Source organism: Schistocerca nitens, chromosome 1 (genome assembly GCF_023898315.1).
Source record: "Schistocerca nitens isolate TAMUIC-IGC-003100 chromosome 1, iqSchNite1.1, whole genome shotgun sequence".
Lineage (NCBI taxonomy): Eukaryota > Metazoa > Arthropoda > Insecta > Orthoptera > Acrididae > Schistocerca > Schistocerca nitens.
This window is the reverse complement of record NC_064614.1, coordinates 752009681-752023639: the sequence shown is the minus strand read 5'-3', so window position 1 is coordinate 752023639 and position 13959 is coordinate 752009681. Positions and strand designations below refer to the sequence as shown.

At 43.3% G+C, this 13959-nt stretch overlaps 1 protein-coding gene across 7 annotated transcripts in view; it reads left to right on the top strand.

The window, feature by feature from the left end:
* Positions 1-13959, top strand: part of LOC126260677 (phosphatidate phosphatase LPIN2) — a 326438-nt gene that overhangs the window by 282492 nt on the left and 29987 nt on the right. For 6 of the 7 annotated variants that reach the window (XR_007546646.1, XM_049958020.1, XM_049958040.1 and 3 more), the window contains 2 exons: positions 13059-13389; positions 13604-13860. Coding sequence is in view for 6 of the 7 variants with exons in the window: in XM_049958020.1 (XP_049813977.1) it covers positions 13672-13860 (189 nt within the window). In the remaining variant the exon portion in view is untranslated. The remainder of the gene's footprint in view (positions 1-13058; positions 13390-13603; positions 13861-13959) is intronic. The other variant, XM_049958027.1, reaches the window with a different exon arrangement.

Sequence of the window (13959 nt, the reverse complement as noted above, 5' to 3'; positions counted from 1 at the left end):
TTGCACAGTGCCTTGTTGGCAGTTTGGGTCCATGATTTCGTGGGGTCTACGCCACACTCTAGCCCTACCATCATCTCTTACCAACTGAAATTGGGACTTATCTGACCAGGCCACGGGCGGCCAGAGTGGCCGAGCGATTCTAGGCGCCACAGTCTGGAACTGCGCGACCGCTACGTCGCAGGTTCGAATCCTGCCTCGGGCATGGATGTATGTGATGTCCTTAGGTTAGTTAGGTTTAAGTAGTTCTAAGTTCTAGGGGACTGATGACCAAAGAAGTTAAGTCCCATAGTGCTCAGAGCCGTTTGAACCTTTTTTTTCTTTTTTGACCAGGCCACGGTTTTCCAATTATCTAGGGTGCAATCGATATAGTCACGAGCCCATGAGAGACGTTGCAAATAATGTGTTGTCAGCAAAGGCTGTCTCATCGGTCGTCTACTGGCACAGCCCATTAACGCCAAATTTCGCCTCATTGTCGTCCTAACGGATACGCTCGTCATGCGTCCCACATTGATTTCTGCGGTTATTTCACGCAGTCTTGCTCATCTGTTAGCTGTGGCAATTCTACGCAAATTGCCGTTGGCTACTGCGACGCACGTGGTGAGAGGTAACGGCAGAAGTTTGGTATTCTCGGCACACTCTTGACTCTGTGGATCTCGGAATATTGAAATCCCTAACGATTTCCGAAATGGAATGTCCCATGCATCTAACTCCAACTACCATTGTTCGTTCAAAGTCAGTTAATTCCAAACGTGCGGTCATAATCACGTCGGAAACCTTTTCACGTGAATCATCGCCAATGCATTCCCTTTTATACCTTGTCTACGCTTTACTACCGCCATCTGTGTATATGTATATGCATATCGCTATCCAGTGACTTTTGTCTCCTCAGTGCATGTCCACCATTTTCTATATTTTCCCATTACTTTCCTTGTTTCTACCTTGGACAATGTCTCCGCGGGTGACCGCTGGTCGATACGGATCAGCGCTGAAACGTCTCATTTTTGCAGTGTTCGCGGAGGTAGTATTCGCAAATACATAGCGCGCTGCCTACGACGCGATAGATACGGTGCGTACCTAGCGAACACTGCACGTGCAGGGCAGCTTCTGTACCTTAGGCAGCGCCCAGCTCGGCACTACACACAGCATTGCTAAACACAAAACAGCACGGATGACTGACCCGCAGACTGCGGTCCTTGGGACGATGCGTCGGAACGGAGGAGCTGTTTGCGGGAGAGGGAGGGCCAGGTGTGGGGTGACGGTGACGTATGCGTTAAGGCGTGTGGCGCCAGATCAGGCCAGGCTGTGGCGCGATGTCAGGCGACGACGCCCGCCAACCAGGCGCGAGGACGGCTCGCTCCCTCGGTCGCTCTCTCTGCGGTGGTGCGCCGGCGCCTTCAGGTAGCGCGCTTCCGAGAGGTCCGGCCGACGCAACCTGCGTGCGCGTCGCGCAGTCGCATAGTATGGGCGTCACTCCAGATAGTATCGGTGCCCAGCAAAGGGAACCTCACCTAAGCTGTTTGTTTTCCGACTTGGCTGTAACACGCCGACGTTGGTGCTATTTTGTCAATAGGTTTTATTTTGTACGTGGCTAAAGTAAGGCAAAATAGGTCATACAACAATATTATGAGAAGCGAAGTTGCCACTCACTATATAGCGCATATGTTGAGTCGCAGATAGTCACAAAAGAAAGGCTGTCATAAATAAGCTCTCTGCCAGTTAAGGCCTTCGTAAAAAATAGACGACACACACACACACACACACACACACACACGCACTCTCACGCAAACGCAACTCTCACACACGTGACTGCTGTCTCTGGCAATGAAGGTCATAAAACAAACATACGAAAATATTAACAAACCACTGTGAAATTGTAACGACTAAACATTAATAGAGGTTATCAATGTCAGCTTTACATTAGAGCTCCATCTGGGAGAAGATATTATGAACCTTTCAGTCCCAATGAAATTCCTCCGAGGCAATAGTTGAACAACGTGTGATATATGGGAATGCTGCTGCATTCTACAGGAACCAGTTCGAAAAGGGCGCCCAAAACAACATGGCGCTGTGGCATGTCTCACTTGGTAAATTGTCTGTGCCACCTGTCGACAACAAACGACGCGTTGCGCACTGTCGTCATATAACAGTCGAAAAGGATGGGTTACGAAATTTCGGAAGTTTTAAATTAGATAGATTTCGCAGAAACGATTCCTTTCGTACCTCATTGTACAGAAGGCACGACGCATGAAACGTCAAAGGTATTTTTCTAATACGGAGTCGCTCTGAGAACGTCCCTGCCACTTATCGCAAAAATTAGTGGACCAAGTTCACTATCGAAACTGAAGTTGATCAAGAACAGGCTTCGAAAAACTGTTAGAAGGTGGGCTTCACATTTTGGCTTCGCCCAGTATTGGTTCGAATGGTTCAAATGGCTCTGAGCACTATGGGACTTAACATCGGAGATCATCAGTCCCCTAGAACTTAGAACTACTTAAACCTAACTAACCTAAGGACATCACACACATCCATGCCCGAGGCAGTATTCGAACCTGCGACCGTAGCGGTCGCGCGGTTCCAGACTGAAGCGCCTAGAACCTCTCGGCCACTCTGGCCGGCCCGCCCAGTACTGAAACTGATATTTTAAGACAACTTATTTGGTATGGAGTTAAGTACAAACCAGTTGTCCATTTTAAGGCTCATTTTTCGGCAATCATTGTAATGTATTAAATATAGATAAAGTTTGCTTAGCTGACACATTCCTCCTGCTAGATTGCGTTTTTGTAAAAAAAAAAAAAAAAAAAAGACAAGACTGCGTATAGTTACAATATGTAATTTATTAAATCGACATACTGATTTTTTAAGCACAGTTGCTCATAACGATTTGAATACCATAATGATTTCAATTTTTTTTTTTTGTTAATCTCGTCAGTTCATTAAAGTATAAATTATGTAGTAAAATTTATTCGGTTAAATTATAAACCTGAAATGCTGCATTACTTTCTTTTAATTCGAAAACTGCTCTAAAATGTTATTTCTATAGATTAGTCATCACAATTTCCCGAGATAAGGATGGCACAACAGATTCAGTTTAATGGTCGATACATTGTAAGTGTAGCCCTGCATATCCTAATGACTTACATAGTTACCTGCTGGCGGACGACACTGTCGGATGTGCGCGTTCCTCTACACTTGTTTCTTCTGACAACTAGCTATAAGTTAACTAATGCCAATTTATCCATCAGAACTACCCATTGAAACTACCCTCTACATAAAATTATAGAAAAAATTGTGACAGTAATACGTTTCTCATTCAAAAATTTATGGAGGTGGCGACAAGTACAGTGACAGTTTTCTGAATAATTATAAGAGTACCGAGCGAGGTGGCGCAGTGGTAACACACTGGACTCGCATTCGGAAGGACGACGGTTCAATCCCGCGTCCGGCCATCCTGATTTAGGTTTTCCGTGATATCCCTAAATCGCTCCAGGCAAATGCTGGGATGGTTCCTTTCAAAGGGCACGGCCGACTTCCTTCCCTAATCCGATGAGACCGATGACCTCGCTGTCTGGTCTCTTCCCCCAAAACAACCCAACCCAATAATTATAAGTAATTTCAGTGGCTATAGTATTGTATGTGCAAGTTCCTTTTTACAATAGTTTCAGGAGGGTCGAGAATCTGATGGTTTTTCTGGAGTATTTTCCGTTTCAAGAGCTGTATGATAGGCGAGCTACTTAAGAATCAATCTCCGTTTCAGACCTGGCTTTCTATCCGTAGACAACCCGGTTTCAGAAAAGAAGACAAGTGATAGTCTACAAAAATTTTTCCCTCCATTCCTATCATGGTATCGAGCCAGTCTCCTCCTCCACAACGCACCACACATTTTTGCCCTGCGCATGCAGTAGTTCCAGTCTGTGAGAAGACTGGAGCCATATCATTCAAGAAACAGTGCGTTGTAGACAGGATTGTCCTCAAGCAACTGTCTCCCTTTTGTCACCAAAGCCACATTACCTGAACGCCCCAGCAGGACGTGGTTAGGCGTACCTGTGGCTCCGCAAACACTGCTAGGTTGCTCTTTTTTTTCTTGATTCTATGTAGATAACCCATGTATGGACCATGTACAGTACCAGTGGTTGGCTGAAAGTTACCCTTTTGCAGTCTGTCCTTGAAATTTGGGACCTGCGAAAGCGTGGAACGGGCAATCCTCAACGTTACCGCTATGTGACACCGTCGGCACCACCTCGTTGCAGTCACGTCTTGGACGGTATCGACATCCCCATTTATAGAGAGTAACAGTTGTCATCCCTGTCCCACATTTTATTCGATTCGACGAGTGACTAGAAGAAGATTAAAGGCCGGGTATTTGATAGTTGGGTTTTAGACTCACAAGAAACCTTGCTAATATGAATATGGCCACTCTGAGATCCAGCCAACCATAGGAATGAAAGTGTTAACAGGCTCGTGACGGTTATCCAGACTAGTTGACGAGATTTCAATCGCATTCTAGAACCATGCTGAATGATATCGCATACGGGACGATAGTGATTCGTCTGTATTATTGCCCATAACCAAGTGTTAGCTTCCTGTCTTCTTACGTGAGATAGAATGATGTAGTGAGCACTGGGAACCACTGAACAGGCGTAGAAGAAATTTATCCGTTAGGGAAGGGAGGCAGACTCTGAAATTGCCATTTTCGGTATAAATGGGTTGGCTGGTTTCGAGACATATGCCACAATAACTAAATATTATTGTTGACACCAAAAACTTATTGTATTCTAATATCCTAGCCCCTATTTGCCACCCCCCCCCCTTTCTCCCTCTTGCGGATGCCTGTGAGCGGAAGACCGCAAGAACTGGGAAATACGTGTTTTTGTCCACAACAAGAAAAATATGGCTCTCAAGAATCACATTAAGAACAACATTAGCACAATTAAAATAGTAGTGACTTATAAATAACCTTGTAATGAAACTTTCTTCTTGAACATGCAATATTTATTTTATTTCTTCCTTATACGTTGCGGCATTACGCCATTGTCAAAATAATACACGTTCACATACAGGGATAAAAGTTCTTGATCCTCCTCTTACATGTAGACAATATTGAAATATGTGAGCAAGTTCGTTTGCTGACTTTCGTCAAATGCTCGTCTCCTCCGCTTTTTCATCTCCTGCGGAACAGTACGTTCGTAGCGCATCAGCCAAATGAACACATCCCTCGACCGACCTCAGACTCCCTCGGCGCCTTCTACACAGCCAGACTAGATGGGGCTCACATATACTCGTTAATCAACTGCTTCCGCTTAACGCTCTAGTGGTGGCCGGTTACTATATTAGGTGGGTATTCATATGACAGGATTGTCCTCAAGCTACGGTCTCCCTTTGGTCACCAAAAGCATGTTACCTGGACACACCAGCAGAGAACGTGGTTAGTAGCATCTGTGGCTCCGCAAACACTGCTAGGTTGCTTTTTTCTGGACTCTATGTAGATAATCCATTTATGGATAATGTATTGCGCGTTGGCTTGCATTGCTGCGGTCTGCGTCTTTAAATTCGCTACACGAATAAACTAATGTTATTTATGTCAACGCTGGGAAATGCAATTGCCAAGATTGACGCCTTGAAACTTCAACTTCACTTAGAGTCTGTCGATTATAACAAAGCCAACAACCACCAACACGTCTTCGAAACACAAGTCTATAGAATTCCACTCCAGTACTAGAGTCAGTACTTCCCATCCCCACGTTTCTCACGGTGCAGTTGACGTTAAGCCACAGTACTTGAAAATTTACTCTCACTAGTTTACCAGTTCCCTGTCTACAACATTACTAATTTCTACCGGTGTAGAAAATGTCCTTGGGGTGTGACGTTGTACCGGCACCAAGTTAGTCTTAAAGATTTCATCCTCAAATTTTTCTTTTGATTCTCGTCCTGCAGTGTCTTTGACATTATCGATGATTTAAGATTTCCTGATACAAAAAAAAAGTGTGTGAAATCTTATGGGACTTAACTGCTAAAGTCATCAGTCCCTAAGCTTACACACTACTTAACCTAAATTATCCTAAGGACAAACACACCCATGCCCGAGGGAGAACTCGGACCTCCGCCGGGATCAGCCGCACAGTCCATGACTGCAGCGCCATAGACCGTTCGGTTTCCTGATACAGTTTAAGGACTGTTAAGTCGTTAGGTGAGTGGCGATATTTTAGAAAGTGAGGTGACACAATGGTTAAGATACGTGTCTCGCTTTCGAGAAGATCGGCGTTCAAATCCCCGCTCTTCCATTTCCGTTGTTTTCCTAAACAAATTCTTAATATTGATGATGCGCTGATGCCTCCAACAAAGCTGCACAGCATTTATTTTTACTTTTTTTTACTTTACACGTTATTTGTGATACATCCTGAAGAGTATTTATGAGGTTATAGGAAATCACAACTCTTTTCGACAATGCAATCTTCGACATTAATCAGAAATCTAGTTATATTACTGCTAATATTTATACAAGAAATTTATCAATATTTCAGAAGTTAATAATTGGTCCAAAAACTATTCGGATTACAGTATGATTGTATCTTGGTTCTCAAATAATTTATCAAGTTGGAGTTACATCATTCTGTTTTGTACTGGCGACGGCTTTCTGATAGATTGTCTTGGTTATCTGATACTACGAAGACATCATCTGCAGAACAAGAAGTTTTGATTTAATTCTTGCTGTGTAGTATTCATCGCCAACGGCCCTGCCGCGGTAATAACACCGGTTCCCACCTGATCACGGAAATTACACGCTGTCGGGCTTAGCTAGCACCTCAATGGGTCACCATCCGGGTCTGCCGAACGCTGTGGCAAGCGGGGTGCACTCAGCCCTTGTGAGGCCGATTGGGAGCTACTTGATGGAGAAGTAGCGGTTCCGGTCACGAAAGATGAAAACGGCCGGGAGAGCGATGTGATGAGCACATGCCCCTCCACTTCGGCATCCAGTGATGCCTGTTACTAAGGATGACACGGCGGTCGGTCAGTAGCGTTGGACCTTCCGAGGACTGTTCGGATGGGATTTATGGTAGTATGCATTGATTTGTAATTAAAATGAAATGCAATAAAAATTATAACTGAAAATTGCTTCCTCCCTCGCAAAGTTGTCACTGTGAAGACTGAGATGAACGGTGCCGTGGTTTACTACAATTTGGAACAGGTATTCCCCTATCTCCAACCAAACTACGAACTCTGTGAATTGTCTCATATATCCAGTTCTTGTTGGACTCGGTCGTTTAAGGCGAGCGACTGGCCTTTTCAGCAAAATATCGTTAGATTTACCACGGATGAAACGTATGAAAATTTTTTGTAACGAATCTAGGTTAGAACACAGGTCCTTACCACTCATCCGAGCAACCATCAAGCCATGTTCATCCATCCCATTTGGTTGGTGCATAGGTTCGCAGCGTTTTTCCATAAATTTAATAAACACAACAGATACACATAACGGAGACTTTAGCCCTCAATAATACTCATATATTCTCCTTCACTATTTAGTCTGTCAACGCTGGGATAACTTTTCTATCCGCGACTGTAGAAATCACGTGGTCTTCAGGCGAAGAATTCGTCGAACCATATTCGGAACGCATTTTTATCCGGAAAGGAAGTTCCTTGATGGTTGTTCAATAGAGAGCGGAAAAGGTAAAAATCTGAGGACGCAAGATAGGGTAAATAAGGTGGGTGCCGAATGACTTCCCAGTCCTCCTCCTGTACGCAGGGTGTTTCCGCAAGTGCGTACAAAAATTTAACAGGGCATAGAGGATGCTCCACTGAACAATTTGAGGTGGGGAACCTGGGGTTGAAGAAGCCAGCTTAAGGAGGTAATAGGAGTCAAATCACAGTACTGTGTACTTCATTTACATTCGTTACAGTTAACTGCAGATACCTTCATTGGCGTAATGAATGTACTATTTGTACTGTATCTTACAAAATGTGCTGAAACTAACGGCCATCAACCGCAATGAAAGCATGATATCGGCGAACAAGATTCTGATGCACCCTGACAAATATCCATGGTGTGTTTCGAATCACATCACAGGCAGCTACAATTCTGGCAACTAATTCCATCTACGTAAGCACTGGGGTCTCATACACAAATGACTTGAGACATTCCCATGGGAAATAATCAAGGGGATTCAGGTCAGGTGACCTCGCAGGCCATGGATTATGGTCTCCCCTTGGATGGCGTCTGCAAGAAATCTCAGTTGTTGACAATATGTCAGCAGTGGTGGTCATACCTCGGGGAGCAATTCGTAGCACGCCACTCCGTTGCTGTTCCACCAGGTCCATAACATTATTTTATGTATGCGCGGAGGTCCTTGTACGGAGAGTTGCTACTTTGTTTGGGCTTAACCATTCCTTTCTTTTCCTTGTGTTAGCATAAACACGTCATTTATCGTCACCAGTAACGAAACAGGATAGGAATGATCGGTGTTGTTTACGAGCCAATCGATGACGAGCAAGCACAGATGCACATATGATCATCCGCTGTGACTTTCGTGATTTTGGCTTAGATCGTGCGGTACCCATACACCCGATTTTTTTAACCTTCCCTATTGCGTAGAAATACTGCGCGATGTTGGAACGATCACAGTTCATCACATTTGCCAGTTCTAGAATACAGTGACGTGGATCATTGTGAATTCGTGCGTTTAAACGATCTTCTTCAAATCCCGAAGGTCTTCCTGATCGCGGAAAGTCATTGATGTCTTAATGATACTCCTTAAAACGAGAAAACTATTTTCTTGCCGTGCTCTGTCCAATGGCAGTAGCCTCCTACGAGGCGCAAATGTTTCTGGCTGCCTCCGCTGCTGTCAGCCCTCTATTGAACTCAGAAGAATATGTTGGATATGTTCCGATTTCTCCATCTGGCATTCCTTTTTCTAGCGCCGAATAAACCCATGGCAATCGGAATACCAACTTGCGAAACTAAAACGCTACGAAGTTACACACCAACCTAATACTACGGAGTGATATTAAATTTAATAAAATTGACAAAACTTCCGTACAATATTCTAACCGATCTCCCTTTCTACAGAACCCTAACAATTTCAGTTCGTGTTCGAAGTAACAGTTTTCTTAGACTAATATAGGCCTACTCGAAGTCTCACAAAAATACGTGATTGCTGAATGCCGGTCTTCTCCTTCCATTTTTAAAGTATGAATGGCTACTGTAACAAATGTGGACTGGAAGGCCGATGTTGAAATGTTCTGCAATACATTTCCTCTGGTAGAACCAGCGGTAAGTCTCCTGTATGAAAATTGTTCCATCACACACAAGGCATTTCCGGTTTGTTGCTACTGCTGCAATAAAGCGTTTGCTTCGCCTAAAATGTTACATTCAACTGTCTATCCTTTGTTGGTGATAATCTGTTAAAAACTGTGCACCCGTTTTTCAAAGTAATGATCGACCAAGGTTTCTGGACAGACATTCTTGTAGTGCTCTCGATTGAACAGGTTTGTTTCTTCTTCATGTCTTTATCCGCATGTTTTGTTTTGTTCGCAGAGATCTCACGTTTCGTGGCAAGTCGAAATATGGAGTAAATGAGCGTGGGTGTAAGAAAAAGAAGAAGCAGACCCTCCTGAGACCACATTATAATCATGGCAGTGTGTTTTCCATTACGGAATATCTTTTAAGTGAAAACGTGATTGTATTAAGGACACAACACGCAGCGAAACCGTCGCATGGCCACATGATCGCTCAGTGGTTCGCGCGTAAAATTGCAGCGATCGCTCTCTGATCGCATGGAAATTCCAGGCAATCTGATGAATTGTAAGAGATGTGAGGCAATGTGGCCGCTCGGCTGAGATTCGTTTGTCTAATTATTAGGCGCGGTTGTGTAGTTTTGTTTAGTTTCACTTTGACCACGTTGAGTAAGAATGTCACTTTAGAATTTATAGTTATTCAGGAACCACGAACTACTCTGAGAAGTGAAGCTGAGGTTGGAATTGCCATTTGTATTAGGAAGTAATACAAACTACACCCTCTGATTCTGAAGTAATTGGCGTTTTGAAGCTTGTGCTGTAGCAGTTGAATTGATGGGAAGTTTGTGGTAATTGTCACGATACATTGGGATCCATCTGAAGATTTCGATTTCTTTGTGAAACAACTACCATTACACACATTATTGTGGATTTTAATTTCTAAGCCCCGCGGAGTGGCCGTGCGGTTTAGGGCGCCATGCACGGAGTGCGTGGCCCCTCCAGTCGGAGGTTCGAGTCCTCCCTCGGGCGTAGGTGTGTGTGATGTTCTTACCATAAGTTAGTTCAAGTAGTGTGTAAGTCTAGGGAACGATGACCTCAGCATTTTGGTCCCTTAGGAATTCACGCACATTTGAACATTTAATTTCTAAACAAAATTACATGCAGCAGTATTAATGGACATACAAATTTAAATCTTGAGGACAATTCTGTTATACAGGTATATTAAAGTCCCTTATTATTTCATATAACCTGACTCTCCCTCCTACAATTCATAACCGAAGTTCTGGCAGTCAGTAGTTCTGCTGTTGCCCCATATCTACAAGACATATCGAGTTTGCAGAACAAATTGTGCAAATACTTGCAGTTAAATTATAAAACTAATGAACGAAAAAGTTATTAACGACTAATAAATGAAAAACGAGTTCGTAAGCTTCCAAGGCCAGCGTCATTTTAACTAAAATAATTTTGCTGTTAGGCCGCGTCATTTTAAAACACTAACTTCCCGCCAGTACTAAAGTGGTAAACGCCCTGAAGACAACAGTAGCAAGTCAGTCGAAACGTCGGTAATTTAGATGCTTTAGTGTTTAAAATGGTGTGGTCAAACGTCCAATTTTATTTTATTCAAAAAAGAAAAACGATTTGTATTAACCCACTGAGAAGACGTACACAATCCCCTTGGCGTCAGTGAAGAATTTAATACAGTCGGTAAAGTATCCTGCAGTTCCCAAGCAAACCTTTTCAGAACAAATTTAATAAATTACAATTGCTGTTTTTACAAATTTATTTTTTGTGGGAATTCTTGGGGATACGGAGGTCAACCGTCGCTGCTGCTAAACTCAGCAGTTCGTTTCCCATAGCAGCACTTCTGTACACAGTGGCGTTCATAATACTATGCATATGGTGTCGAACGCCGGCCGCGGTGGCCGAGCGGTTCTAGGCGCTTCAGTCCGGAACCGCGCGACTGCTACGGTCGCAGGTTCGAATCCTGCCTCGGGCATGGATATCTGTGATGTCCTTAGGTTAGTTAGGTTTAATTAGTTCTAAGTTCTAGGGGACTGATGACCTCAGATGTTAAGTCGCATAGTGCTCAGAGCCATTTGAACCATTTTTTTTATGGTGTCGAACACCAGATAAGACGAGGACGGCCTATGATCCCGAAGTGCAGATACACACCAAGTTCGAACTCTTCTGAGAATCTGCGAAAAGCCACGAGTAATGAGGATAATGGGCAAGCGGCACTACATCAGTAGTGGGTGGATAAGCTGAGAACTATGTCCGAGGGGAAATCGACTAAGGAAGTTTGTGCAATTGCGATGACCACTGTGATCGAATGGCCGCCGGAGCGGTAGCTCAGCGTGTTCGGTCAAAGGTTAAACTGCCCTCTGTAATAATAATAGAAAAGACTGAGTGACTGGCTCATCGACGATCTACGAGGGATAACATGGGACGTCCGCAACGAACAGACTGAAATAAAATAAAAATAAAAAATGCATAGTCGTCAACGCATCTGTCTAGTAAGCGGGAGTCCCGGGTTCGAATCCCACCCGGTATAAATTTCCAACTTTCTCCAGTGATTTAAATTAATACTCACTGGCAGCTAAAGTCTTTAATTCTTCTGTGCCTTGGCCCGTAATATTGGTTAAAATTGTTTGCCAAATCGCTCCTGTGTGGTGGTTTCGAGGCGAGTGTTATTGCTAGCGACGGATCGCTGCGATCGGTCGTTCATGTATGGGCCCGTTAGACCTGTGATTGATTGTTTCATACTACCATTTGTTGGAATATAGGACATACGGTCTAGGAATAAGGAATGAAAGTTTATTAAGAGCATTATTACCTAAGCCGACGAAATCAAATCCACATACAGTTCCCAAATGCGACCGTTTCCGGGTGACAGGTGGAAATCACACAGTCATGCATGCAGTTACGCCTCGAGTGTCGCCTTTATTATTATTATTATTATTATTATTATTATTGCGAAATTTAAGTATAATACAGAACTGCGCACTCGTAGAAGGGTCTTCCACTTGGATGTGAGTAAAGGCAAAAGGAGCCTGCGTAATTGTGCAGTGTTGGCATGGGGCTGTTTCGCCGTGCGTTCAGGTCCCACTTAATAGAGAATATTTTAAAAAAAAAGAAACCGAATTCTCCGAATAGATGAGTTCATTTCAGCGCATCGTAAAATCTGTTTGGCCATTGTCTACATTCCATGCAGCGAAGGGCATATTTCACATTGATTTTTTTATTTTTATTTTCCGTCGAACAAATTGACATTGCAGTGCTCAATGGAGGGAAACGTCGGCACTTTACATTCGCGGTCCCAACTGTTATGTTCTCAAGGAAGAAACAGACTGCCAGCGATCAAGAGGATAATACAGGCAGTACAACATGCAGCCTTGTGCGGACTGTCAGATAACTCGTTCGCGGATTATACAGTTTACATGTACTCCTTACGCTGGTAATGATATGTATAGAAAAGATTTCTTCAGTTCTCTAAGCGGCTGGAATAATCCATCTTTATGCCAAAAATCTTACTGCAAATTACTGATTCCAGGGCAGACATAAGAAAATAGCGGCGCAAATAAAATTGCTGCTGCTATTATTGAACGGGTCTCTGTTTTATTGTCTTCTGTAAACATCGTAGAACAGTTGAAAGTAAAGTGTGTCTATTGTTTCATACACAGTTCCTGTGACACAAAATGCATCACTGTCGATAAGTAATTCGTTTAAACGGTCTTTTTCAATCTCTAATTTGTTTGAGTTGCTCTCCATGTACGTCGTGGACATGCTCATTCATATTTTTCTAAGAGGCAGGACGTTATTTTTTGTTACAGGTTTCAGCAAGGCGCTGTAATCGCAAACTCGCTTGTCGGAAGTGCCGCTAGGCGGCAGCACCGCAGCTAGTGACGCGGCTCGTCGCTCAGTGATCAGCTGTGTTTGGCGGCAGAGAGTCGAGTGAGAGGTGTCGGTGTAGGTAGGTGCTCACAGAAGAGTTGACAGATTCAGCTTTTTATTGTGAAGATATACTTGCATCCTCTTTGATACAAGAATCCCGTTGACACAACGCACGGGAATTTAAAGACTGCCAGTGTGAAACAAAGACCTGAGCATATGCTCTATTATCGGGAACAAAAACTTCTGGGGAAGAGACAGTCTTCTGAAACGGTAAGTGTTCTTGATTAAGCTGTCTGTATTTTGATTCTCTATTCGGGAAGAAAGTTAAATGCAAATGTCAGTTTGAGATATGGCAGTTAAATTATTTTTACACGCTTTTTTTATTTCTGTCAGACAATATCATGATCCGTAACGGGAGCACTTAATTTTGGAGCTCCCTGTAATTATGAATTGAAGCTACAAAATTTACTTTCGACATTTTCAGGTTCTAGAAATGAGAGCATAAAAAGCTGCAAGAAGCATTCTGAAGTAGGACGACAAGAAAACGTTGTGATGTACAGCATGCATGCAATTGGAAAATTCATAAGCAACTTCAGGGACTTCTACAATGAAATCAACGCAGCAACGCTAACAGGTGCAATTGACGTGGTCGTTGTTGAACAACCCGATGGCAATTTTACGTGTTCACCATTTCATGTTCGCTTCGGAAAACTGGGGGTTTTGCGTAGCAGGGAAAAAGTGGTACGTATTGTCATATACAATAACTCGTACGTAACAATAGTAATTACATTTTACCGCTAGTAGTACGCATTTTGAAATGACAGATATCAGCTGTTCTTG